Here is a 24,790-nt window from a genome sequence, read left to right on the forward strand (position 1 = left end):
GTTTCTGATTTTTTCATGATTATTAGTGAGGACCTAGCTGAAGATAGGTTGAAAAGTGGTTAAGTGGTCCTCAATCGATGTATCTAATACGACGATGATGATGAATTCCTGTTCTGTTCTTTGGCTATATAGTGTCTATACTTGTATGTCTCTGTACAATGTTTTGATGAATTAAACAAGGTATTTTCATCATATATACATGCACATGCAGTTAATATGTGTGTGTGTGTGTGTGTGTGTGTGTGTGTGTGTGTGTGTGTGTGTGTGTGTGTGTGTGTGTGTGTGTGTGTGTGTGTGTGTGTGTGTGTGTGTGTGTGTGTGTGTGTGTGTGTGTGTGTGTGTGTGTGTGTTATAGGTTGCACACAGGTGGTGAAAAACAACCATGCTGTTTTCGTACTCATAGCCAGGCAGGCCCTGCACCCACCCACACACACTGTAGGCGTCATAGCTCCGTAAGGGAGTGGTTGTAGTTGTACCACTCAAAAAGGAACTATTTTGTACTCTACTATAGGTAACTTTCCACCCACAGCATCGGTAACTATATCCATTATGTGCCTTTGAGGACGGCTGGTAAGGAAGTGCATGGGAGACTCCTTAAGGCCCTGCAGGGTTCAATATTATGTAAGAATAGGTGTCATCAGTTAGTTGGCACAGACAGCTGTGCTCTTCAGTTACCTGTTTTAGAGTTGTTTCTTTGTGATGCTTTTAAGCCATTTAGACCTGAGATCAGTTTCTTAAAAAAATAACAGTTTTCTGAAAAACCCATATTTCTATGTTTGTATAGTTGTCAAATACATTATTCCTTGCCAGAAGCAAAGATTTGTGTTATAAATGTTCGCTCTGAAAGAATATACATTCAAATATTTGCGCCACATCTTTAAGATCTTTTTCAAAAATAGCAGTACATGCACTATAATAGTGTTTTTTAAAAACACTATCCTCGTGTTTTAAAAAACACTAGGATAGTGTTTATAAAAACAGTACAGTACAGTACAGTACAGTACAGTACAGTACAGTACAGTACAGTACAGTACAGTACAGTACAGTACAGTACAGTACAGTACAGTACAGTACAGTACAGTACAGTACAGTAGAGACCCTCTTCAAGATTTGTGTTATAAGATTTTAAAATTATTCAAAAGAAATGTCCAAACATTTTCTATATTTTCCCGAGTGTTTTCACAGCAGCTATTTTTGAATAGAAAACATTATACATGCATGGGTAATGTGGTTAAAATGTGATGTGGTGCTAATTTACTTAAATCCTGGAAATATGTTGTGCTTGGAAAGCCCATATACAGTAAGAGCAGATAAGATTAGTCTAGTTATCCTGCAAGTATAAAAGTTTGTCCCATATACAATCTACAAGCTCACAATGCGTCGCGATGCGACCCGTTGTGAGCTTGTAAATTGGCTATTTCCAAACGGCCGAAATGTATATGGGGCTGAAGTGGGTTAAAGTGAAGTGCCAGGGACGTAATCCCGTCTTTTTTTTTTTTTTTTTTTTTAGATTTTTTTTTTTGCGGCTTACGCCTTTTATTGATTTTTTGAAGGGACAGACAGTAGGCTGACAGGAAACGGGAGAGAGATGGGGGATGACATGCAGTAAAGGCCGTGTCGGGTCCGGGAGTCGAACCCGCGGCACACTGCGACTGGATTACCAGTCCGGTGCCCAGACCGTTACGCTACGGCCTGGGCCCGTAATCCCGTCTTTAATCCAACTATGCACTGGTAGCCATGTCCGTAAAGACGTCTTTTATCACTTTTAATTGGATTTCAATAGATGGGACTGTTGCGCAACTTGTGACTGCGACTTTAACATATATTGTAGGAACACTCTGAAATCACGTGCTAAAAAAAAAAACACCCCCAAATGGTTGCTTTTCTGCCGCCCCCATGTTGTCGGTGGTATAGGAAAAGCACCTGAAACAGTTGGTTTTAGTCAGAGAGCGAGAGAGACAGACGAGTTCTGTTCCCTGTCACAAGAAACAGTTCTCTTCATTTCGAGGCATTTTCCAGGCATAAAGTAGGCTAGATAGCAGCAAGGCGCAAGAACACAACAAACACAAGCCCAGCTCACACACACTGCTGTGCGTTCTTCCAACTAAAGTCATTATTTATCTGAAAGAAAAGAGTCGCAAAGCTGATGGACCCGTACAGGATGAGCATGTACAAGGGAGGGAAGCGTCGCAACCATCGATCAACTGATAATGTGGCCAGCCAAACCCCCCCCCCCCCCCCGTCCAAAACGTAATCTCGATCGAAACTCAAGCAGAAACAACACAAGCTTTCTCCCCCGTGCGCGTGTGCGCGTGTGACGCGTGAGAGGGGCGACATCTCAAGACCCCCAGCTGACCGAACTCACCGTGTGCAAATCTTCCCGTCAAACATGGATCCATCCAAGTCTTATCGAAAAGCAATCCATTACCGTGCCTACAGCACATTCACTGATTTCACTCCCAACGTCCCCCACACGCGTTGCCCGTGCATGCGCGCGTGGATGCATGCGTGTGCACATGTGAGGCAACAGCCAGCCACAGGGTGGTGCACCAACTCTCTCAAAACGATATTTTTTTCCAGGGCCGGATTCGGTACTTGGCCCCCCTAGGCATGGGCCTGGGGCCAGGGGGCCCCTGTATTTTCCAGGGCCGGATTGGAAATTAGGGGGGCCCGTTATTTTTATTTTTTTATTTTTTCAGTAAAAGAAAAGCACTTTTTTTTTTTGAGAAACGACTCACTTCTTTTTTCTGGGCAAAGTAGAGTAGTAGATCTTTCATTTGAGATATGTGACATCATATTTTGGTATAGCACAACATATTCTGTGGGTCTTCAAAGATTTCTATATCGGTATGACAAAATGGCACCAGTGACAAAGATGGCTGACTGACTGTGGCACTGAAAGAGTGTTGCTATATTGTTTAGTTTTTTTTTTCTTTTTTACTGGGGACCCCCTGGAACCCTCTGCTACAAAGATGGCTTCAATCTGTACACAATAAGCAATGCTTGTCCACAACATTCCAACCATTGTGAACTTCCTGTTTGCAACAAGAAGTTCTATTCAATTGGGGGTGTACCAAGTCAAAGGTAATCCTCATGTAGACCCGAGTGGAATAGTAAGAGAGTGGCGACAAGCTTTGATCTCGCTGCAAAGCGGGTGCCTAGTTCCAAACACTGGAACTATTCCATTGAGATAGAATGAGCACTTTCGCATCCCATTGTTACACTGGGAGTCAACGCAAGTGTCGCCACTCTCTTACTATAGATTGCTCTGATTTAGACTAGCCAGAATGGAGTCCAGGGTTCCCACTTCCCAGTACTGGAGGCGAGAAACGAGGGGGGAAAGGTTTCTTCCACCCTAGTATTTAAAACTTAATTTGTAGAAGTTCAATTACATTTGATGTCACTGTGTTTTTCTGCCTGTCCTGCCTCATTCCATACATTGTTTTTCAAATATTTTACTCAATAAATAGAGGTTATGCGCGTCCGAAACTTATGCGGGAACGCCTACTGAGCAAAAAACTGGCCTTGACAGCCCATCCATCCATCCATCCATCCATCTATCTTCAACCGCTTATCCGTAGTCGCGTCGCAGGGACAACTGCTCCACCAACTCCAGACATCCCTTTCCAGAGCAACATTATTAGTAACTTCCTCCTGGGGGATCCCGAGGCGTTGGTCTGCCGCAGTGCCCGGGGGTCCCAACAGAAAATGTGATTTCATTAAACCACGTTAAACGACATTAAACTCACTTTGCCATTCGATTTGTCACTTTATTATTATTATTATTATTGTTGTAGGTTTTTAGGTTCTCACTGTGCGCACCTCATGTTGTTTGAAATGTTAGCAGCAGCAGCAGCGTCGGAAAACGAAAGATGTATAGATGTCTGCTCAACGCTGAGCTGTACTAGAAGTGTTTCCGCTTAATTGGCGGCGTGGACAGCGCCGCGTGCCAAAAATAGCATGATGTACCGTGCAAGCTCATAAGAGGAGGACAATCGATACAATATGCTCTGAGCACAGTGGAGATTGGCTTGACCTCACTCTCTCTCTCGCACACATGCACGCACGCACGCACACACGCACGCACCCCCCTCAGAGGCAGTCACACGGCCAATAGAAAACTAAAATAAGACACCTGAGATCACATGCAGCCACCATGAACATCAATGTCCACAGACACGTATACCCCCCCGCTGGCGACAAGTATATACCCCCCCTGATGCGGGCACACGGCCACGAGAAACGATATGAATAAAACATATCAGAGATCACCCCCCACGTATGCAGGGACACGCGAGCAGACGTCTCACACATACGCACTGTATACGCGCACAGACACACACGCACAACACAGTCACACGCACGCACGCACGCACGCACGCACGCACACACGCAGGCAGAGGCAGTCACACGGCCAATAGGAAACTAAAATGACACACCTGCATGGGATCACATGCAGCCACGCATGGACATCGGTGTCCTCAGACACAGACACATGTTGTGCTGCCGCCACGGAGTCAAACGCTTAGCGACTATAAATATATAGCCTGCACGCGGGGACAGGAATAAGTATAATGCATGCGGTGGTGTGATGCTCATCGCGGTGCACGGTGGTGGGTGGTGCACACCTGGGGACGTGCACACATGGACCTCAAAGGGGGCTTCAGCCCCTGCCCTTTTACCCGTGTCTGTGAAACAACTGCCCTTTCCAGACCAAACGAATGCAGCATTTACTACATGGTGAAAGAAATGGAAATACCTCGCCTTTCCATGCCATAGGCAGCATTCAGAAGAATTGCTTAATTTCTGCACTTGAAACACAGTATTTTGCGCTGAACAAATTTGTTTCTAAATCCATGTCGTACAGGAAACTCCCGTTAAACTTTCCAACAAACTCCGGTAAACTCCCGAATTGTACCATCACACCTGTATATTCCCGTATATTAACTTTATATGCCTGCTATGAACTTGAGGTTTACGGGGCAAAATACAGTGCCCATAATTGCCCGTTAACTCCTCCTTTCACGCAGTGAAATGTCCCACTTTAAACAAACGAGGCCTGTCGGCTGGCTGCCGGACTAATATAGTTTTGGAAATACTAATGAGGTTTTGGCATGGACCCGCCATGAGGTCAGTAGGCTATACTGCACAGCCGGGCCTCAGACACTTTGACCCGGAGGTATAGGCGCCGTTAACAGGACTGTGAGAAGGAGGAATGGAATGTTTAGAATGCCGTTTCCATCCTGGATAAGTCCCCCCCCCCCCCCCCCGTGGGCTTCAAGAGTTCAATTTATAATCCCCGCTATCCGAGTGGAACAGATTTAATTGGCTCGTTTAATGTTTGTGTTGGCACACATTTACTACGCCATCAAATTATTTGACGGACATTTGACCTAATTTCTCATTTCAAATATTGAGACCTTGTGTGGATAAAAGCCTCAATAATATTATCTTTAATGCCCAAAATCTCAATCTGATCCACTCTGATAGAAATTAAATGTTTTGAACTCTTTGGCCCTGCTGAACTATACGTAGCTATAGGACCATACCTCGCTGTCCTACACTGTCTCCCTCTCAGCTGTCCTACTGTCTGTCTCTCCTACACTGTCTCCCTCTCAGCTGTCCTACTGTCTCTCTCTCCTACACTGTCTCCCTCTCAGCTGTCCTACTGTCTGTCTCTCCTACACTGTCTCCCTCTCAGCTGTCCTGCTGTCTGTCTCTCCTACACTGTCTCCCTCTCAGCTGTCCTACTGTCTCTCTCTCCTACACTGTCTCCCTCTCAGCTGTCCTGCTGTCTGTCTCTCATACACTGTCTCCCTCTCAGCTGTCCTACTGTCTCTCTCTCCTACACTGTCTCCCTCTCAGCTGTCCTGCTGTCTGTCTCTCCTACACTGTCTCCCTCTCAGCTGTCCTACTGTCTCTCTCTCCTACACTGTCTCCCTCTCAGCTGTCCTACTGTCTGTCTCTCCTACACTGTCTCCCTCTCAGCTGTCCTGCTGTCTGTCTCCCTCTCAGCTGTCCTGCTGTCTGTCTCTCCTACACTGTCTCCCTCTCAGCTGTCCTGCATGCTGTCTGTCTCTCCTACACTGTCTCCCTCTCAGCTGTCCTACTGTCTGTCTCTCCTACACTGTCTCCCTCTCAGCTGTCCTACTGTCTCTCTCTCCTACACTGTCTCCCTCTCAGCTGTCCTACTGTCTGTCTCTCCTACACTGTCTCCCTCTCAGCTGTCCTGCTGTCTGTCTCTCCTACACTGTCTCCCTCTCAGCTGTCCTGCTGTCTGTCTCTCCTACACTGTCTCCCTCTCAGCTGTCCTGCTGTCTGTCTCTCCTACACTGTCTCCCTCTCAGCTGTCCTGCTGTCTGTCTCTCCTACACTGTCTCCTTCTCAGCTGTCCTACTGTCTCTCTCTCCTACACTGTCTCCCTCTCAGCTGTCCTGCTGTCTCTCTCTCCTACACTGTCTCCTTCTCATGTTGTCAATTCTCTCTCTCTCTCTCTCTCTCTCTCTCTCTCTCTCCCCTACAGTCTCCCTCTCTGCCTCTCAGCTGCTGTCCTACTGTCTGTCCATCGGTCCATCCTACTGGTCACTTGAATTAACCGAGAGTAAAAAAAGGAAAGCAGTAATCCTGGTCTCTAAACTACCTCCCTCTGGCCAGCCGGGCGGAGGGGAAAGGAACTGGTTGGAATAACATGTTCCTTCCACACGCTACATCCGGCTGGGGTAATTCCCCCGTAAGGTGAAAAGAAACAGAGGTCAGTCCGAAAGAAAGAAAGACATTTCAACGTTCTATATCTTTATTTTCTGATTGACTGGTGGATTGAACAGTTTCCCTGAATAGAACAATAGTTAGAAGGCGACATATATAGTCATCAACAATGATACTGCCTGCTTGACTGTTGAGTGTGTAGCATTGCTCTGGGTTGATGCCTGCAGGGTTTGTGACTAGAGTTCTCATCGGGGCCGAATATTAAGGCCCTCACTGGGCCCTAACTGATCAGGCCCGAGGCCCGGCTCAACTAATTAACATAGATTTCAGGCCCGTCCCGGCCCTAAAACGTCGGGTCGGGTCGAGCCTGGTCGGGTCTGTGCAGAATTTGAGAACCCTATACACAGAGTAAAAGTGAAACGCCATGCAGTCAGCACCATCTTCATAATAAATAAATACACAGACAAATATATATATTTTCATGGAGCCTGAGGCCCGGCCCTACTGATCAGCATACATTTTAGGCCCGGCCCTAAAACGTCGGGTCGGGCCTGGTCGGGTTCGGGGAGAGTTTGAGAACTCTATTTGTGACCACAAAGATGTTTGGTCCCGAAAATACTAGTGCGTGGTTTACTTATAGCGTAAATATGACGTTGTGCCAATTCCTTGCATTTAAATCCATGCATTTAAATTTGTTTACATTTGTGAAGAGTCAAAATGGCTTCAATGGAAAATCGGGGTTCTCTCTAAAAACTGTGAGGCTTTCAAAATAAGTGTCTCTTATTTACACGATTGGAAATTATTGCAATGTGACTATACTCAACACAGGTTTTAATTTGAAAACTACTTACTGGAAGGTGGAAGTCGGTGGATTAGTCTTGACTCATTTACTAAGTAGTTGAACTGAGGGGTCTTGGACTGACTTTCAGGTGTCTTTGGCCCCATGGGTCACCATGCATGGCTCCCTTTGGCTCCAGGGCCCCATGGGACACCATGCATGGCCCCCTTTGGCTCCAGGGCTCCATAGGTCACCAGGGCCCCCTTTGGCTCCAGGGCCCCATGGGTCACCAGGGCCCCCTTTGGCTCCAGGGCCCCATGGGTCACCAGGGCCCCCTTTGGCTCCAGGGCCCCATGGGTCACCATGCAGGGCCCCCTTTGGCTCCAGGGCCCCATGGGTCACCATGCAGGGCCCCCTTTGGCTCCAGGGCCCCATGGGTCACCAGGGCCCCCTTTGGCTCCAGGGCCCCATGGGTCACCAGGGTCCCCTTTGGCTCCAGGGCCCCATGGGACACCATGCAGGGCCCCCTTTGGCTCCAGGGCCCCATGGGTCACCATGCATGGCCCCCTTTGGCTCCAGGGCCCCATGGGTCACCAGGGCCCCCTTTGGCTCCAGGGCCCCATGGGACACCATGCATGGCCCCCTTTGGCTCCAGGGCTCCATAGGTCACCAGGGCCCCCTTTGGCTCCAGGGCCCCATGGGTCACCAGGGCCCCCTTTGGCTCCAGGGCCCCATGGGTCACCATGCAGGGCCCCCTTTGGCTCCAGGGCCCCATGGGTCACCATGCATGGCCCCCTTTGGCTCCAGGGCCCCATGGGTCACCATGCATGGCCCCCTTTGGCTCCAGGGCCCCATGGGACACCATGCAGGGCCCCCCTTGGCTCCAGGGCCCCATGGGACACCATGCAGGGCCCCCCTTGGCTCCAGGGCCCCATGGGTCACCATGCAGGGCCCCCTTTGGCTCCAGGGCCCCATGGGTCACCATGCAGGGCCCCCTTTGGCTCCAGGGCCCCATGGGTCACCATGCAGGGCCCCCTTTGGCTCCAGGACCCCATGGGTCACCAGGGCCCCCTTTGGCTCCAGGGCCCCATGGGTCACCATGCAGGGCCCCCTTTGGCTCCAGGGCCCCATGGGTCACCATGCAGGGCCCCCTTTGGCTCCAGGGCCCCATGGGACACCATGCAGGGCCCCCTTTGGCTCCAGGGCCCCATGGGTCACCATGCAGGGCCCCCTTTGGCTCCAGGGCCCCATGGGTCACCATGCAGGGCCCCCTTTGGCTCCAGGGCCCCATGGGTCACCATGCATGGCCCCCTTTGGCTCCAGGGCCCCATGGGTCACCATGCAGGGCCCCCTTTGGCTCCAGGGCCCCATGGGACACCATGCAGGGCCCCCTTTGGCTCCAGGGCCCCATGGGACACCATGCAGGGCCCCCTTTGGCTCCAGGGCCCCATGGGACACCATGCATGGCCCCCTTTGGCTCCAGGGCCCCATAGGTACAAGCCCAATTAAGTAATGCAGGTGTTTAGCAGTGGTGTAACATTAATGTAACTCTGGAGAGCGTAAGATGAAACCAAATGGACCCTTCCATTTGGTTTAATTTTATATGGTGTTAAAGAGTTAAAGGACCTATAACATATCATAATGGGTGCATGCTTTAATGGAAATTGCTCTCAGGAACAGCTCAACTGATTTTGTCCTCATCGTGATGTCATCAATGTCACCCTACTTTGTATAATTCCTCCTCTTCTTCAGTCTTCAGTTCCACTTTGTTTACAAAGTCCACCATTGTTGACTTTTCAAGCTGGCATGGAATGGAAACAAGCCTGGTTTTATCTAGCATCAGTATTATAACGACTCAAATATTAAATAATCTGCATATCAGCACCCCCACCACCTCAGGACATTGTGGTACTGCAGCTAAAACTGCTTCCAGAAAGTCCAGAATGAAATGACAAGGACTGGTTATATCAGAGTGGTGATTGTGGCTCAAACCATTAGAAATAACTTTGAGGGACATAGACAATAATGGTATTAAATATTAAAAGCACTTTTAAAATGCATGTTATTTGCGTTTTGAAGACCTATAAGGGGTCCATTTGGTTACCAACGCTCTCCATCTGCATGGGGGACCACCTGGAACCACCTCAAGGACCACTGGTTGAAACTGGTTTTCAACCAGTTTCATTTCAAGGCCCATTATTTATTCAGCTTTTGAGCCACGCAGACCAGCATTTGGCTTCTCAGACGCAAAACTAAAGAATATTTTGTTGTCGTTGGATGAGATTTTGTCTACAATTCCATGCTTTTGGCAAACGTTTATCAAAATAACAATTCTTCTACATTCTCAGATTTTGTATACCGTAGCCTACTTCTTGCAAAAGAAAGTAATGCAGATGTGTAACAATAATGTAACTCTTGAGAGCGTAAAAGGAAAACCAAATGGACTCGTACGGGTCCATTTGGTTTCATTTGACGCTCTCAAGAGTTAAAAACCTATAAGGGGTCCATTTGGTTTGCAACTCCATCATTTAGCTGCATGGGGACCACCTGGAACCTCCTCAAGGACCACTGGTTGAAAACCAATGGCCTATAGAGCGTCGCAGTCCCGCCCCCTTTCATGACGACGCCAGGCCCAGGAAATAATTCCCAATGCATTTTCCCCATAGACATTTCAAAAAGTATTTATTTAAAGACCTTTTAACGAAGCCAACTCGAGTGGTGTCAGCTCATGACAACAAACACAATATTTTGGACCAAACAAATAATTACAAAGAATGAAAACAACAACAAAAAAGTGTCATAGCCTGCCGTTTTTTTCTTCTTTCTAATTATTTGTTCGGCCCAAAACATTGTGTTTGTTGTCATGATTTGTCACGACTCCAGTTGGCTTTGTCCACGGCGTTAAACGTCTTTAAATAAATTATTTTTGAAAAGACTATGAGGAAAATGAACGGGGAATTATTTTCCGGGTCTCTCGAGGGGGGGCGGGACTGCGACAGGTTAATTGGGCTGAGCTGCGAGGCGTCATGGCCGCCGTCCATCCCGCCAATAATCGGCTACATCTCGGTCTCCACTGACGGGTGTCGTCTCTCCAGCGGCGGCGGCTCCGCCCTCCTCTCCTCCTCGACTCCGCCTATCTCCGTCTCCATTGGACCACCCGTCGACGCTCTGCCGCCCACGGGGCGGCTCCACGACGTGGTCTGGGTCACGTGACTACGTAGCCGCAAGCGGAGAGAGAGAGACAGAGAGAGAGAGAGAGAGAGAGAGAGAGAGAGAGACAGAGAGAGAGAGAGAGAGAGAGAGAGAGAAAACACATGAATTTTCCGACGGTCAAAACGGCAGGGGCTAGAGCCCCCTTTCATTATGCACGTCCCTGGTTCCTGTGAACTGCCATAAACATTCTTTCAATAAATATTTTAAAAATCGTTATTTTATATATTTTATACAGTTATAGTGAAGCACTGAGAAAACTGTTGCGCCTTTCTTCGTCCTTTTTTTCCAAACTTGACTATGGTAGCGGTGGTCTCAAAAACATAAGGGAAACTTATGGACATGAAAAGACTCGCTCACCGTATAGAAAAATAAGTAAAACTCCTTAGACTGAGACTTAGTTATAGTGCTCATATATGGCCCTTTAAAGTCAGGGGCTTTGTAGTTTGAACATATGTCTTTTGTGTTTATTTTTATTATTGTAATTCTTTTGCAATTACTTGATGTAGTACTTTGCTCCTTCGGTTGTGTAGGCCTCTTCCCAACCATAAGGTAGACCTGAGGAGAGGAGAGAAGGAAAGCATGTTAGAGTTCAATGATTGATTGAATACCTGAGTAGTCAAAAATGTAAACACTTGGGCTAAAAGGACGACACAAAAATATGTCCTGGGGACTTGTTTCCGCTGTGGCTGCATTCAATTACTCAACACAGCAATATTACCATACGATATTACAATATTGACACATTAATACATGTTAAAAATATTCGAATCGCTATTATTTACACGAGGGGAGGAACATTTTAAATGTTGTTTAACCCCGTCTTCCATCCTAAGCCATCCAAAAACTAGCAAGGTATTAAAAGAGAAGAGAAGAGAAGAGAAGAGAAGAGAAGAGAAGAGAAGAGAAGAGAAGAGAAGAGAAGAGAAGAGAAGAGAAGAGAAGAGAAGAGAAGAGAAGAGAAGAGAAGAGAAGAGAAGAGAAGAGACAGTTGTACAGTATATAATTAAATCAACTAAAGGCAGCCATGTGTGACATCCTTAATTGACCAATGTGGAACATTGCGGTGAATCGTCCTGTATAGTTTGCGAACGGGCTTAGATCCCGTCTACCGTGACCTCCAACTTTCCATTCCTTACTCCTCTCTCTCCCTCTGCCGGGGCGGGCGAGTGGGCGGGCGGGACCTGCTAATTAGGCCATGGGATCTCAGACCATCGCTTCCCTTGTATCATTTTTCCACTGATATCGCATGTTCCCATGGTAGGCCACAGTGTTCCTCGCATCGGCCACGCCCGGACGTATACTGTAAATGGCCCTATATCCTGTTCTCTGCGCCGTACAGTACTTTTCCACTTGTAACTCAGTCGTAGCTGAACTGTACTGACTGTACCGTCCTGGCTGGGCGCTTTGACAGGCTCTCTTAACCTCGTTTTGGGGCGAACAAAAGCACAGGAGTTTCAGGTGGCTTCCCACGGGGCGTTTTGGGAGGGTAAGCCCAGGAGACATGGGGCCTGTTTCACGAAACTTGGATGAACTACAAAATCGAAGCACTTCCTTCCCAGCCGTCGCATGGCATGACAAGTCGACGGTCCGTGGAAAAAAACCCACACTCGTGGAGGGCAGGGCTTCCTGTTTAAATCCCTCCCTCTGGTGCCATTCCACTCTGCATACGGGAAGGATATGGAGACCCTTGTTGTAAACTCTTAAGTACTGGAACCCTCGTCTGGTTCTGACAGACAGGTATAGTGTGTGACAATCCGGCGGCGGGCCCCGGGAGAACAATAACGAGACGCGAGGCAGTATCACGCACACACACACACACACACACACACACACACACAGGAAATATAACAACCGCTAACTGCAGCAAGCTGACCTTGCTGTCTGAGTTGTCTCCCGTAGCCTAACTATAAACTATATGCTACAGTTCAGGCAGTACACAATACATTATCAAGTGCATTGTGTATTCACGTACGAGTACACAGCCATGGGCGATCAGATTATAACAACCCTCTCTTTGCACCTTCATCACAACAACACGCCCCCCCCCCCCCCCCTCCCCCCCTCCCCAATGTTAAGTACAGTATACACGTAACACACAAGCACGGACAATGGCTTTCTCACCACCATCGGTAACAAAGACACGCGATATGACACGGAGAGGTCTCCTTTGTATCCCCCTCGCTGACTGTACACTATACCATGCTGTGTCTACACAGAGAAATCCATATTTTTAACTTTTTGTTTGTTGTTTTTGTACATTAACGCGCCCCCTATACCTGATCACGCCACGGCGTCACTCAAAAGCATGAAAAAAGGCGCACGATCCGCGAGCTCGAAACGCGGCACGCAAAGGCACTTTTGCTATCATTTTCCATTTGAATCCCTGAAAAGGAAGTTTATTATTATTATTTATTCTCTTTACATAATGAGGTTTCCACGCCGACCGAGACGATTATGCTATGTGCGTGCGTGCGTGCGTGCGCGTGCGTGCGTGCGTGCGTGCGTGCGTGCGTGTGTCTGCGTACGATTACATTTCCGACGACCAGGCCGGGTTTCAAAACCTCGTCAATCTGAGTGTTGTTTGACAGGCGACGGGCCCCCTGGGGGCCCCCTGGCCTGGCCTGGCCCGGCCTGCCGACGAGGGGCCGCGGGGTGGTGTCGGGTTAGTGTACACAATGCAAACACACAGCCTATAGTGTGAGCAAAAAGTGATTGGAGTAATGGGCCAACAACAAGAGCTCTGCGCTTTGACTGGCCACTTATACCAATATGTACACACTGTACACTGTAAAAAGGTGTCCTGTAAGTCCATATGGGCTGGGCTTCTTCGGAAGCGTGACACTTAAATAAAGAAACAATCAATCAATCCATTATATTGCGTTCAGCGTGGCCGTGATGTGCGACTCTGCTCCTGTGAGATAGCACAGATTATCTGTGCGAGCGTGACACTGGACATCTGAGATTGTGTGCGTGTGTGTGTGTGTGTGTACAGTATGTGTGTGTATGTATGTGTAATATGTACAATGCAAGGGACAATGCCATCACATGTTGTTCCTGCCCTTCCCCGGAGGCGAGCAGACAGAGGCCTCGCTGTCTGTCTGTCTGTCTGTCTGTCTGTCTGTCTGTCTGTCTGTCTGTCTGTCTGTCTGTCTGTCTGTCTGTCTGTCTGTCTGTCTGTCTGTCTGTCTGTCTGTCTGTGACCATGTCTGCACTGATACACCCGCTGTCTGAACACACGCGCATGCGCACGCGCACAAGCACACGCACGCACGCACGCATGCACGCATGCACGCACGCACATGTCACCTGTATACTCGTTCTATATATAGGATGTATAACAATATCAGATTAAGGTAAGAAAATGGCTCGTCCGGAATTGCCCTTCAAACCCCAGCATCCGTATTGTGGGGAAAGCTTACGCGGAACATATAGCGGAGCGAGCTTGATGGTCTGCTATGGTCATTGAAGGAAGGGGTTAATCACGTATAGCCTTAGTACAGTATATGATTCGCAGTGCAATGGGAAATACACCTCATGTTTCCACACTTGGGATTCAGATCTTTAAAAAATATATATTACATGACACTAAAGAGCCACTGACATAACAATGTGTTCTTTCATGCGTTCTGCCTGTTCTCCCCGTGTGCCCTATAGGGTAGGTACCCTCACAATAAACATGCAGTAATCCTGGTCTCTAAACTGCCTCCCCCCGGCCAGCCGGGGCGCCTGATGGAGGGGAAAGGAACTGGTCGGAATAACTTGTTCCTTCCACTCGCTATACGTCCGGCCCGGGAAACTCTCCCCTTTCAGGTGAAAAGAAGCAGCTTGGGACTCCTCATGCATAGAAAGAAGCATGAGGTCAGTCCGCTGTGTATATATTACATGGAAACTCCCGTTAAACTTTCCAACAAACCCCAGTATAAAGTCCCGAATTGTACCATCACACCTGTATATTACCGTATATACATTAACTGTATATATGCCCGCTAAACTTGAGGTTCACGCAGGGAAAAAAACTAAGGACAGCGATGCGCTCGCACGGCAGGTGGAAACAGTGGAATCGCACCTCGTCTTTAATTAGGACGAAAACACGTTTAGTTTTGGTGCCATGTGATGTTTTCACAGCATGTACTGTACTACGGGGATATCTGAGAACACTGCAGCACCTATACGTCTGTGTGTGTGTGTGTGTGTGTGTGTGTGTGTGTGTGTGTGTGTGTGTGTGTGTGTGTGTGTGTGTGTGTGTGTGTGTGTGTGTGTGTGTGTGTGTGTGTGGGCACACGTGTGTGCGTGCGTGCAATGCCTACGTATATGCATATGTTTCCAAGTCTACTAACCACAACAACATTATACATACAGCGTGTCCTGTTCTGTCCCTACAGACAGTGTGTGCGTGTGCGTGTGTGTGTGTGTGTGTGTGTGTGCGTGCGTGCGTGCGTGTGTGTGTGTGTGTGTGTGTGCGTGTGTGTGCGTGTGTGTGTGTGTGTGTGTGTGTGTGTGTGTGTGTGTGTGTGTGTGTGTGTGTGTTTGTGCGTGTGTCTGTCTCCGGTCCATTGACCGGCACGTGGCTGACTGACAGCGCGCTTTAGTGCACAGCTGATCGCCCCGCTGCACCAAAACACTGCTGACTCACGTGTGTGTGTGTGTGTGTGTGTGTGTGTGTGTGTGTGTGTGTGTGTGTGTGTGTGTGTTGGGACTGTGCTTGTATTACTAGACTTGTGAGGGCCGACTGTCCCCACAAGTATAGCAGAATTGGGCGTTGTGTGAGAACACGCACACACACACACACGCACACACACACACACACACACACACACACACACACACACACACACACACACTTCAATGTATTTATTTGAGTCCACATTTATAAAATTCATTATCAAGGGCACAGATATGTTCAGTTGCTTTTGATTTCCCACGCACCTCGAAACCTCATGTGTCTCAGTGCTTATGGGTCCAAACAAGCCCTACAGTATACACGTACAGAATATAAGAACTTATTCACAGCCAACATTGGTCACTCTTCAGTCTGTCTTAATATTACCAACACCGAAAGTAAATCATGGGTACAGAAAGCACCTTCTCCTCCAAATAGACCGACTGCCTATAATGGAGGAGACAAACACACACACACACACACACACACACACACACACACACACACACACACACACACACACACACACACACACACACACACACACACACACACACACACACACACAAACAAGAGTATAATGCACAGTGGGGGGCACATGGTGAAAACGTGAGTGTGTGTGTGTGTGTGTGTGTGTCAGTGACACGAGGTGTGCACGCACCCAGCAGCCCCCGTCGGTCTATCTATGGCCGTCTTAATCCGTCTCCCAGCTTGCATTTCCTGCTCACTCTCTATTTCCTTCTCGTCTTTTTAACCCATTTTGACCGTGACAGATTCTACAACAATGTCTTCTGAATCACGACAGTTTTTGAAAAACCATGTGTTTCTATGTCACATGGTTCTCAAACTATTTCATGTCAAGGACCCCCAGAATTATCTGTATCTGGCCTCTCCGCCTCTCCCCATCTTGAAAATATGTTGTTCCAGGGACCCCAAGATTTGCGCCACATTTTCACGATAAAAAAAACAATAGCAGACCTATACGAGCTCGTAGCGCGGCACCGATAAGGTCTGCTATTTTTCAACAGCTAAAGTATAACATAATCCTTGACACACCAAAAGGGGTTCCCGTTCGGAATGGGTTAAGGCACCCGTTTCTTGATTTAGCTTCCTTCAAATGTACCGCATCGGTTCAATGAATGTGTGTGCAAGTGATTCTTTCGCTTCATTTCAGCCACATGTATCTCTCTGTCTCCCGTAGCACTTACCCTTAGCCCCTTAGATAGAACATTATGTAGACTTAGATAGCATTTTATACTTTAGACTTTTATAGCATGTTACGTAGACAGCACTAGAATTGCATTTTTACGTATAGTCATAGCACTTTATAGTTATATATGTACTGTATAGTATAGTATGTATAGTTTATACGTATAGTTTCATTATATAGATACTCCACTGTTACGTTCTTAGCTTACGCATGTTTCATGATAACTACTTTTTATGTATGTGATGTTTTGCCGTGCTTTTTGTTCTTGCTTATTGTAAATCACTCTGGATTAAGAGCGTCTGCTAAATGCCTACATTGTAAATTGTCAGCGTGAGACACAAAGACATCAAGGACGTGCACATCTGCACGTGCAATGCGAGGTGCTGACTGCTGGACTGACCATCTCCAAAGACCGACAGCTCTGCCATACTGGACTGCAGCGTTTTGAAGAAGAGAGGAGTACGGCAAGGGAAAGGAAACGCCAGGGGAGGAAGATGATCACTGCAGCCAAGGCCACAACTAACACTGACTTCATATGCCCTCACTGCAATAAACCATGTGGCGCTCGGATCGGACTTCACAGTCACCTCAAAACTCACCAGTAGAAGAAGTAGAAGTCATCATCGGATACGATGGACTACCATAGGCAAAGTGTGTGTGTGTGTGTGTGTGTGTGTGTGTGTGTGTGTCTAACAAGGCTGCTTCTAATTAGCATGCTTCTCATCTCCACTTATCACAATACATATGCTAGCCTATACTGTGTACAATACATACTGTCTGCACAAAGAATAAGAGCACTTTCAGACGAGAAAGGCATTCTGAATTCCACTGTTAGGGCACAGCCTGTCCATATGTACAGGCAGATGGACACGAGCGCACGCATGCATGCACGCACGCACGCACACTCACGCACAGAGAGAGAGAGCGTTTAGAACAAATGTCACAGAAGACCAAACTGTCGGCCGCCTCTTAGTCTTAACCCCTGCCTGTTGCCTTGGAAACTGGATGTAACCAAGGACCGCAAAACTTTATCTCCCTCCCTCTCTCACCTTTCTCTCTCTCTCTGTCTCTCTCTGTCTCTCTCTCTCTCTCTCTCTCTCTCTCTCTCTCTCTCTCTCTCATTGTCTCCTCCTAGGCGCATGTGTGTGTGTGTGTGTGTGTGTGTGTGTGTCCATCCGTGTACAGCTAATCTCCGGCACAGTTGGCCCGGGCCGATGCCAAACTCTGCACACACATCGCGCAAATCGGGTATACACTATCTGCCATAAACACTCCTATATTCTCCTGGTGGAGACCTGTGACCCGAGGGACTTGTTCTATTTTTCGGTTTACATTCTTTCACTTTAGGAGACGTACCTGTGTCCTGTCCTGGTAAACAGAGCAAGAGTCACAGTTATCATGTATTATTACATGGCTTGGTTGGATGCTCGATTCTGATTGTTCAATCGCAGAATTCAGCGGTGTGTTATTTCTGGATAATGGACCGCTCCGCTCTATAACAGACCGATGCCTAATCAAACCCTCGGAAGCACCTGCTGCTCCCCCGCTTGATTTACTGCGGTTTCCAACGTGACAGCCATGCAAACACACGCACACACAATGTCATTTACAGCTAAACATTGCTCTCAGAAATGTTTTTGAAAACATTTGAGTGCCATGTAATAGGCGGGATAATGTCTGCCTATATGCCATTGTCGGCATCAGGGTTTAAATGGTTTAAGGATGCTGAGACCCTTATCACATGTTGCTCCGTTGAATAGCAGGTCGTGTGTGTGTGTGTGTGTGTGTGTGTGTGTGTGTGTGTGTGTGTGTGTGTGTGTGTGTGTGTGTGTGTGTGTGTGTGTGTGCGTGCGTGCGTGCGTGCATGCGTCCGTGCGTGCGCGTGCGTGTAAGTGATTATATAAAAAGTAGGCAGGCTGTATGGAACCACGTATCCAGGCAACACCAGCCTTAACAATGTGAGACACAGGTGATCTTAATGAAGGTATGGTTCACAAGCACGTGCACGCACACACACACGCACACTGAGATACGCACGCACACGCATACTGAGATACGCACGCACGCACGCACGCGCACACACACACACACACACACACACACACACACACACACACACACACACACACACACACACACACACACAAACACACGTGTACACAGTGGGAGCCCGTAATCTCTCTGACATCTCAACAAGCTGTGAGACCTGGATTTGATTGACCTACTTCTCTCTCTCTCTGTCTCTGTCTCTCGTTGTGAGCTTGTAGATCGATATAGACTGTCACGATTTGACAAAGTCAATAGACCTTAAGCGGTATGAAACAATTATACCCGCGACCTCCTCGCAAGCCCTGACAGTATCTGTCACAGCTGCTCTCTGTCGCCCAGAATACACCAAGTCTTGTCAGAAGGCAAAGAAAAAGAAATAACAAAAAGAAATAAAAATAAACTCAACCAAAAAATATGATGAATTGCTGAGGAACATAAATGTGTGAGTTTATAGACAGAGGACCAGTTCTACCTAGCTGCTGACTTGCTGGATTGTGCTGAACCGTCTTTTTTTGTCTTCAATCTTTTTGTTGCTGCTGTAGGACTACTTTTGCAACCGAGCATAAAATGACTTGTCTTTTACTTACTGGATCTCTTGTCCACCAGGCCCTCGCTATCACTTTAGTCTAGTTCTTTATTTGTATTTAGTCATATAGTTTTAGTCATCATGGCTTAGTTTTCATGTCGTTTTTGTTCAGTTTTCCTAGGTGTAAAACGGTGGTCGACAAAAGAAATGTCCGTCACAGTTGCATAGTCGACGGAATCAACACAAATTGATGAAGGAATGGTTGCACTTACAGTCGGCGTCCAGGATGGCGCGGATCGTCCTGGCCAGCTCCCTGGCCTCCTGGGCCAGCGTGCCGCTGGTCCAGGGACCCCTCCTGCAGCGTCCTGCAGTTGGCGCCGACGAACCCCCGCCCGCCTGCACGTCCCCCGCACAGCTGTGCATGGAGAGAGAGAGAGAGAGAGAGAGAGAGAGAGAGAGAGAGGTAGCAGTCAGTCTATACCGCTCAATGCACTATTTATTATTTTTCACAGAATCAAATGTTTTATGATCATGACTCACCATTATCCTGGATGGCTTGGAATCTATAGGCTTAAAATATTTGGGGACAGTATCACACGATGACAAGTCTTGAAGTTTAATACATACACAGATAATATATTCCAGTATTGGACACGCGATGCGACCAGAAGATGTGAGACACGGTGAATCGACAGAATCAGAACAGTACATGCAACTTGTGTCATTGTGCTGGGCGGCGGTGTCTCAGGGGTAGAGTGACCGAATGGCAAGCGCAATGTTGCCAGTTCGAACCTGTGTCGAAGTGTCCTTGAGCAAGACACTGAGCCCCGATGTGCTGTTAATTGGTGCCTTGCATGGTTTCCTCCGGCATCGGCGTGTGAATGGGTGAATATAATGCACAATCTCTGTAAAGCGCCTGGGATAAAGGCGCTATATACTGTATAAGTGCACCATTTACCATTGTGTACATATACGTCATCAGTCTCTCTCAGTGGTTTCAACCTCTTCCATGTCGAGGCACAATACTCAGTCATTCCGCATTTGGGCCAAGGAGCGCACCATTTGATGACATTCATAGCCTCTCAGACCCAAGCGTCGTTGGATAAGATTGTGTCCACGATTCCATGCTGTATTGATGTGGTACACCATAGGAGAGATATACAGGCATGCGTCAAGTGGCTGACAGCCAGGGCATCTATACTTTAGTGTATCAGTATGCAAGAGTGACTCAATACATTTACTATAGGTCAATCAGATACTGTACATCCATCCATCCATCTTCAACCACTTATCCGTAGTCGGGTCGCGGGGGCAACAGCTCCACCAGAGTGTTCCAGACTTCCCTCTCCAGAGCAACATTAGTAACTTCCTCCTGGGGGATCCCGAGACGTTCCGAGGCCAGTGAGTCGATGTGTTTCCTCCAACTGTGCCTTGGTCTGCCCCGGGGTCTCCTCCCAGTGGGACGTGCCTCGAGGACCTCCCTAGGGAGGCGCCCGAGAGGCATCCTAACCATGATGCACGAACCACCTCAGCTGGCTCCTTTCCAGGCAAAGGAGCAGCGCTTCTACTCCGAGTCTCTCTCGTGTGACTGAACTTCTCACCCTATCTCTAAGGGAGATGCCAGCCACCCGTTGAAGAAAACTAATTTCGCTTGTATTTGCGATCTTATTCTTTCGGTCTTATTCTTCCCACACTGCATGACCATAGGTGAGAGATATACTGTCCTATAATCATAACAGGGTCTTCAATGCTTTTCAGGCCAATTAAGGACCCCTTAGCTAAGAGGGAGACGAGGCAGGGAGGGACCCCCATGTTGTAGAAAACTGTGCCCGATCAGTCCCTCCATGCATCGTCTGATTATTAATATAGCCTATGCTTTGTTTCTGAGAAAGCCTTTCATTCATTTCCACTTGGTAAGAGGATTTGCAAAGCCATCATAGCACCGCATTTAGCGGATTGACTCAGTCAATAGTGTTGACTGTTGAGACACTACAGCAGTGGTTCTCAAAGTGGGGCCCGGGGACCCCCAGGGGTCCTTGAGGGAGTTCCAGGGGGTCCCCAAATAATAGATAGTTTGGAACCAAATGGACCATTATGGGTCTGTAACTCTGAGAGTGTACAAATGGGCCTGTCTATTTGGAGTTTATTTATTTACAGTATTACACACACATACATGTGCTTGTCATCATTACATTGACAGACAAATTATAAATCGCCTACATTCAATACAACAATAAAGCAAGTATGAAACAGGCTAGCAAAAATAAAATAAAATAAAATATATAATAAAATACGCGATTGGGACATCCCTTGTTGACCCTAAGATCTTCAGCATGCAGTGAGAACTCTCATTATTAATTCTGTTTCAGTTGTTGCTGTAGCTAGTCATGGCTGCCATGCAGTTACCACCTGACGTTGTGTGGGAGTCCAGACTGCTCCAGGTCATACTGAATAACTGCTAGCTTACTGCTAGCTCCTCAGGCCAGGACTAGATATTTATAATATATATAAATAGATATTTACTGTAAAATATTAATATAGTGAAATAGAGATATTTGCTATAAAACATTAATTTAGGGAAATAGAGATATTTACTGTAAAATATTAATATAGTGAAATAGAGATAATTACTAGTATAAAACTTTAATTTAGGGAAATAGAAATATTTAGGCCGACTCGCGACCCAAAAACCCCAAACCACTGGATCAGCTCACGACTCCCAGAGACAGTCCCTCCATGCCTGTGTGCGCATGTGTGTGTGTGTGTGTGTGTGTGTGTGTGTGTGTGTAGCAATCCGTATCACCACACAGCCGAGATGTGGCCATCATCAGCCGCAAACCCAATCACCTCCGCTGCATCCCGGCTGTGTGTGTGTGCGTGTGTGTGTGTGTGTGTGTGTGTGTGTGCGCGCGCACACACGTGTGTGATGTGCATGGGGGTCTATACTATACGCTATGTTCCACACACTGAGAGGAGGTAGAGGAGCGAGGTTGCCACGTCTGCTTATTCTAAGCCACTGTTTCCCCAAACAGTGACCTGACGGACACATTATGTATGGGTTGACTCAAGTAAAATCCCATTTTCTTTTCCTACAAGCATTTTTTTTAAATAATAATAATTTAATTATCTGTATACATTTTAACAAACACATCTGTAAAATAATGAGTGAAAATAGCTGATCTACAAGCTAGCGGCTTTTTTCAGGGGGGGGGGAATATTCATTTGTCCAGCGAACCCCCCCCCCCCCCCCCCTCCAATCTAAAATATCTTGTGCCAACCTGCCAAGGACCCCCATATCAGATTTGTGTCGATCAAATGTTCAAAAGAAATACAAAAATAAACAATATTATTACATTAATTTCTCCTCCCCCCAGCTGTGCCAGAACGTGATTTTTTTTATCATGCTAAGAAAGTGAAAGCAACAATGGACGGCTCCACCTTGTGGAATATAGTGGTAGCGGCGGGAACCCCTTTTGGTGTTTTAAGCATTATGTTATACTACTTTAGCTATTTAAATATAATTATTAATTATTAAAATTATGACGTCATGAACAGGCCGGCCTCCCGATCCGCCCCTGCTCTGTATGACATGTTAAGCTGAAGCAGCTAGCATGGAAGCGAACGTTGGTCATAAGGATTATGCACACAACCATGCTGTTATCCACGCGGCCATCCGATGTAAATGTTCCATCCACGGAGCAAAAGCGATATAAGCGGCTTCTTCATTCATTGATTCGTTTGGGCTTTGTTGTCTGTCTGTCTGACTGACTGACGGAGCTGTCTATCATAAGGCAGTATATTGGCTATTTTTGGTGCATGACACCGTCGTACGATGACGTATACATTACGCTTTAAAAGTGACGGTACACAATATTAACAGTTCCCTCTGTCTGTTAGAAAAGTACTGTATTTCAAGCCAAGGCTCTAGTAAAATGTAGTGCAAGGGATGGTTAAAATAAAGAGAAGATTACAGAAAAGATATGCATATTCTCTGTGTGTGTGTGTGTGTGTGTGTGTGTGTGTGTGTGTGTGTGTGTGTGTGTGTGTGTGTGTGTGTGTCATTGCAATTGTAGCTATTTCTGAGTTTTGAGTGGCTGCTGTCCATTACAAAAAGAACGAATTCTCTCAAAAACACCCTTCTAGTAGAAATTCTCCTTCTACATCCATTAGCTAATGGATGTAGAAGGAGAATTTCTACTAGAAGGGTGTTTTTGAACGTAGACATCAATCTCCACACCAAAGTGCTGGTGTACAAAGCAGTTTGCTTCCCCGCACTACTGTATGGATGTGAGGCATGGACCATCTACAGCCACCTGTTATGTTATTAGCCTAGTCTAATAATAACGAGGCAGAGGGTGAGGTAGTTCATATCCTAGTCTAATAATAACGAGGCAGAAGGTGAGGTAGTTCAGTTTACTTCAGTAGCCAGCATAGTAATGACGTGACATGATACACTCTGGTGTTCTGTATATCGAGCGTTCTCATTGGCTCTTCAGTGTTAACCCTTTACACAACATCTCCCCCTTTTAAGTAAGAAACATTCCTTTGTTATTTCAGTCAATTTGCCTGTCTACTTCCAGATTGGTTATTCATGGTCATTTCGACATTTTTTTTTATTTTATTTTCGACCAATTACAAAGCTTCTAATGGAATATCTTTGAATGCAGATTGTGGCCCCATGATGTGTCAGAGACAATTTCTTTGGGGGGGGAGGGGGGGGGGGGGGGGGCATTTTACTCATTGCTGGCTGTCTGAATACCAAAAAAAAAAAAAAAAAAAAAGTAATTAAAATGTTGCTTTAACGATGAATCCAACACAATGCTACACAAGTATGAATCTATGAAATAAATGGAAAAGTACCATTTTATAAAATGTAATTTAATAATAATAGCATCTTTCGACTCAGCTGCAGGGTCCTATATAGAATACCTGGAAAAACTGGCTTATAATGTACGTCCGGTGGGTTGAAGGTCAGTATTATCTGGATGTAAAAGTGACCTATATAGCTGTATGCGTGCATAACAGGTGTAATCTGGTGGGTGGTCGCATTTCATCAACACAAAACACAAACACCAAAAAACATCACGTGTCCTGGTCAGCCCCATCCATTTTATAACTACCGGGTGGCAGTGGCTCAGGGGTAGAGTGGCTGGATGGAGCCCGGGTTCGAACCCGGGCTCGCCCAGAGTTAGTGTCAAAGTGCCCTTGAGCAAGACACTGAACCTCTAATTGCTCCTGGTGTGCAGGTTGGTGCCTTGCATGGTTTCCGCCGCTATCGGTGCATGAATGTGCGTGTGAAGGGGTGAATGTGATGCACAATCTATATATGTAAAGCGTCTTGGATAAAGGCGCTATATACTGTAAATGCACCATTTACCTAGTTATCAGTAAGTGTTGATTTTGTCGACTAAAACTAAGACGAAAAATGTTCGTTGACTACCTTTTTTCACTGACGAAAACTAAATGAATTTTAAGCGACTAAAACTAAGACTAAATATATTGACAATTTCGGCAACAAATAAAAACTAGACTAAATGTTAGGAAGGGACTAGTGGACAAGAGATCCATTATATGTCATTCTACACTTGGTTGCATGTTGAAAATAGCAGATCTACAAGTTCACAAGATCGGTTATTTTCAGCGAGTCTA

General features: G+C 46.8%; 1 protein-coding gene across 1 annotated transcript in view; it reads right to left on the reverse strand.

The window, feature by feature from the left end:
- Positions 1-10,539: 10,539 nt before the first annotated feature.
- The window catches only part of stxbp4 (syntaxin binding protein 4), a gene marked incomplete at both ends in the record, with an annotated part of 114,931 nt that continues 100,680 nt past the window's right edge, over positions 10,540-24,790 (reverse strand). The window contains 3 exons of the mRNA XM_083786757.1: positions 10,540-10,696; positions 11,194-11,251; positions 19,414-19,556. Coding sequence (XP_083642883.1) covers positions 10,540-10,696; positions 11,194-11,251; positions 19,414-19,556 — 358 coding nt within the window. The remainder of the gene's footprint in view (positions 10,697-11,193; positions 11,252-19,413; positions 19,557-24,790) is intronic.

The sequence above is a fragment of the Protomyctophum parallelum genome, assembly GCF_964188405.1.
Source record: "Protomyctophum parallelum genome assembly, chromosome: 17".
NCBI classification, from domain to species: Eukaryota; Metazoa; Chordata; class Actinopteri; order Myctophiformes; family Myctophidae; genus Protomyctophum; species Protomyctophum parallelum.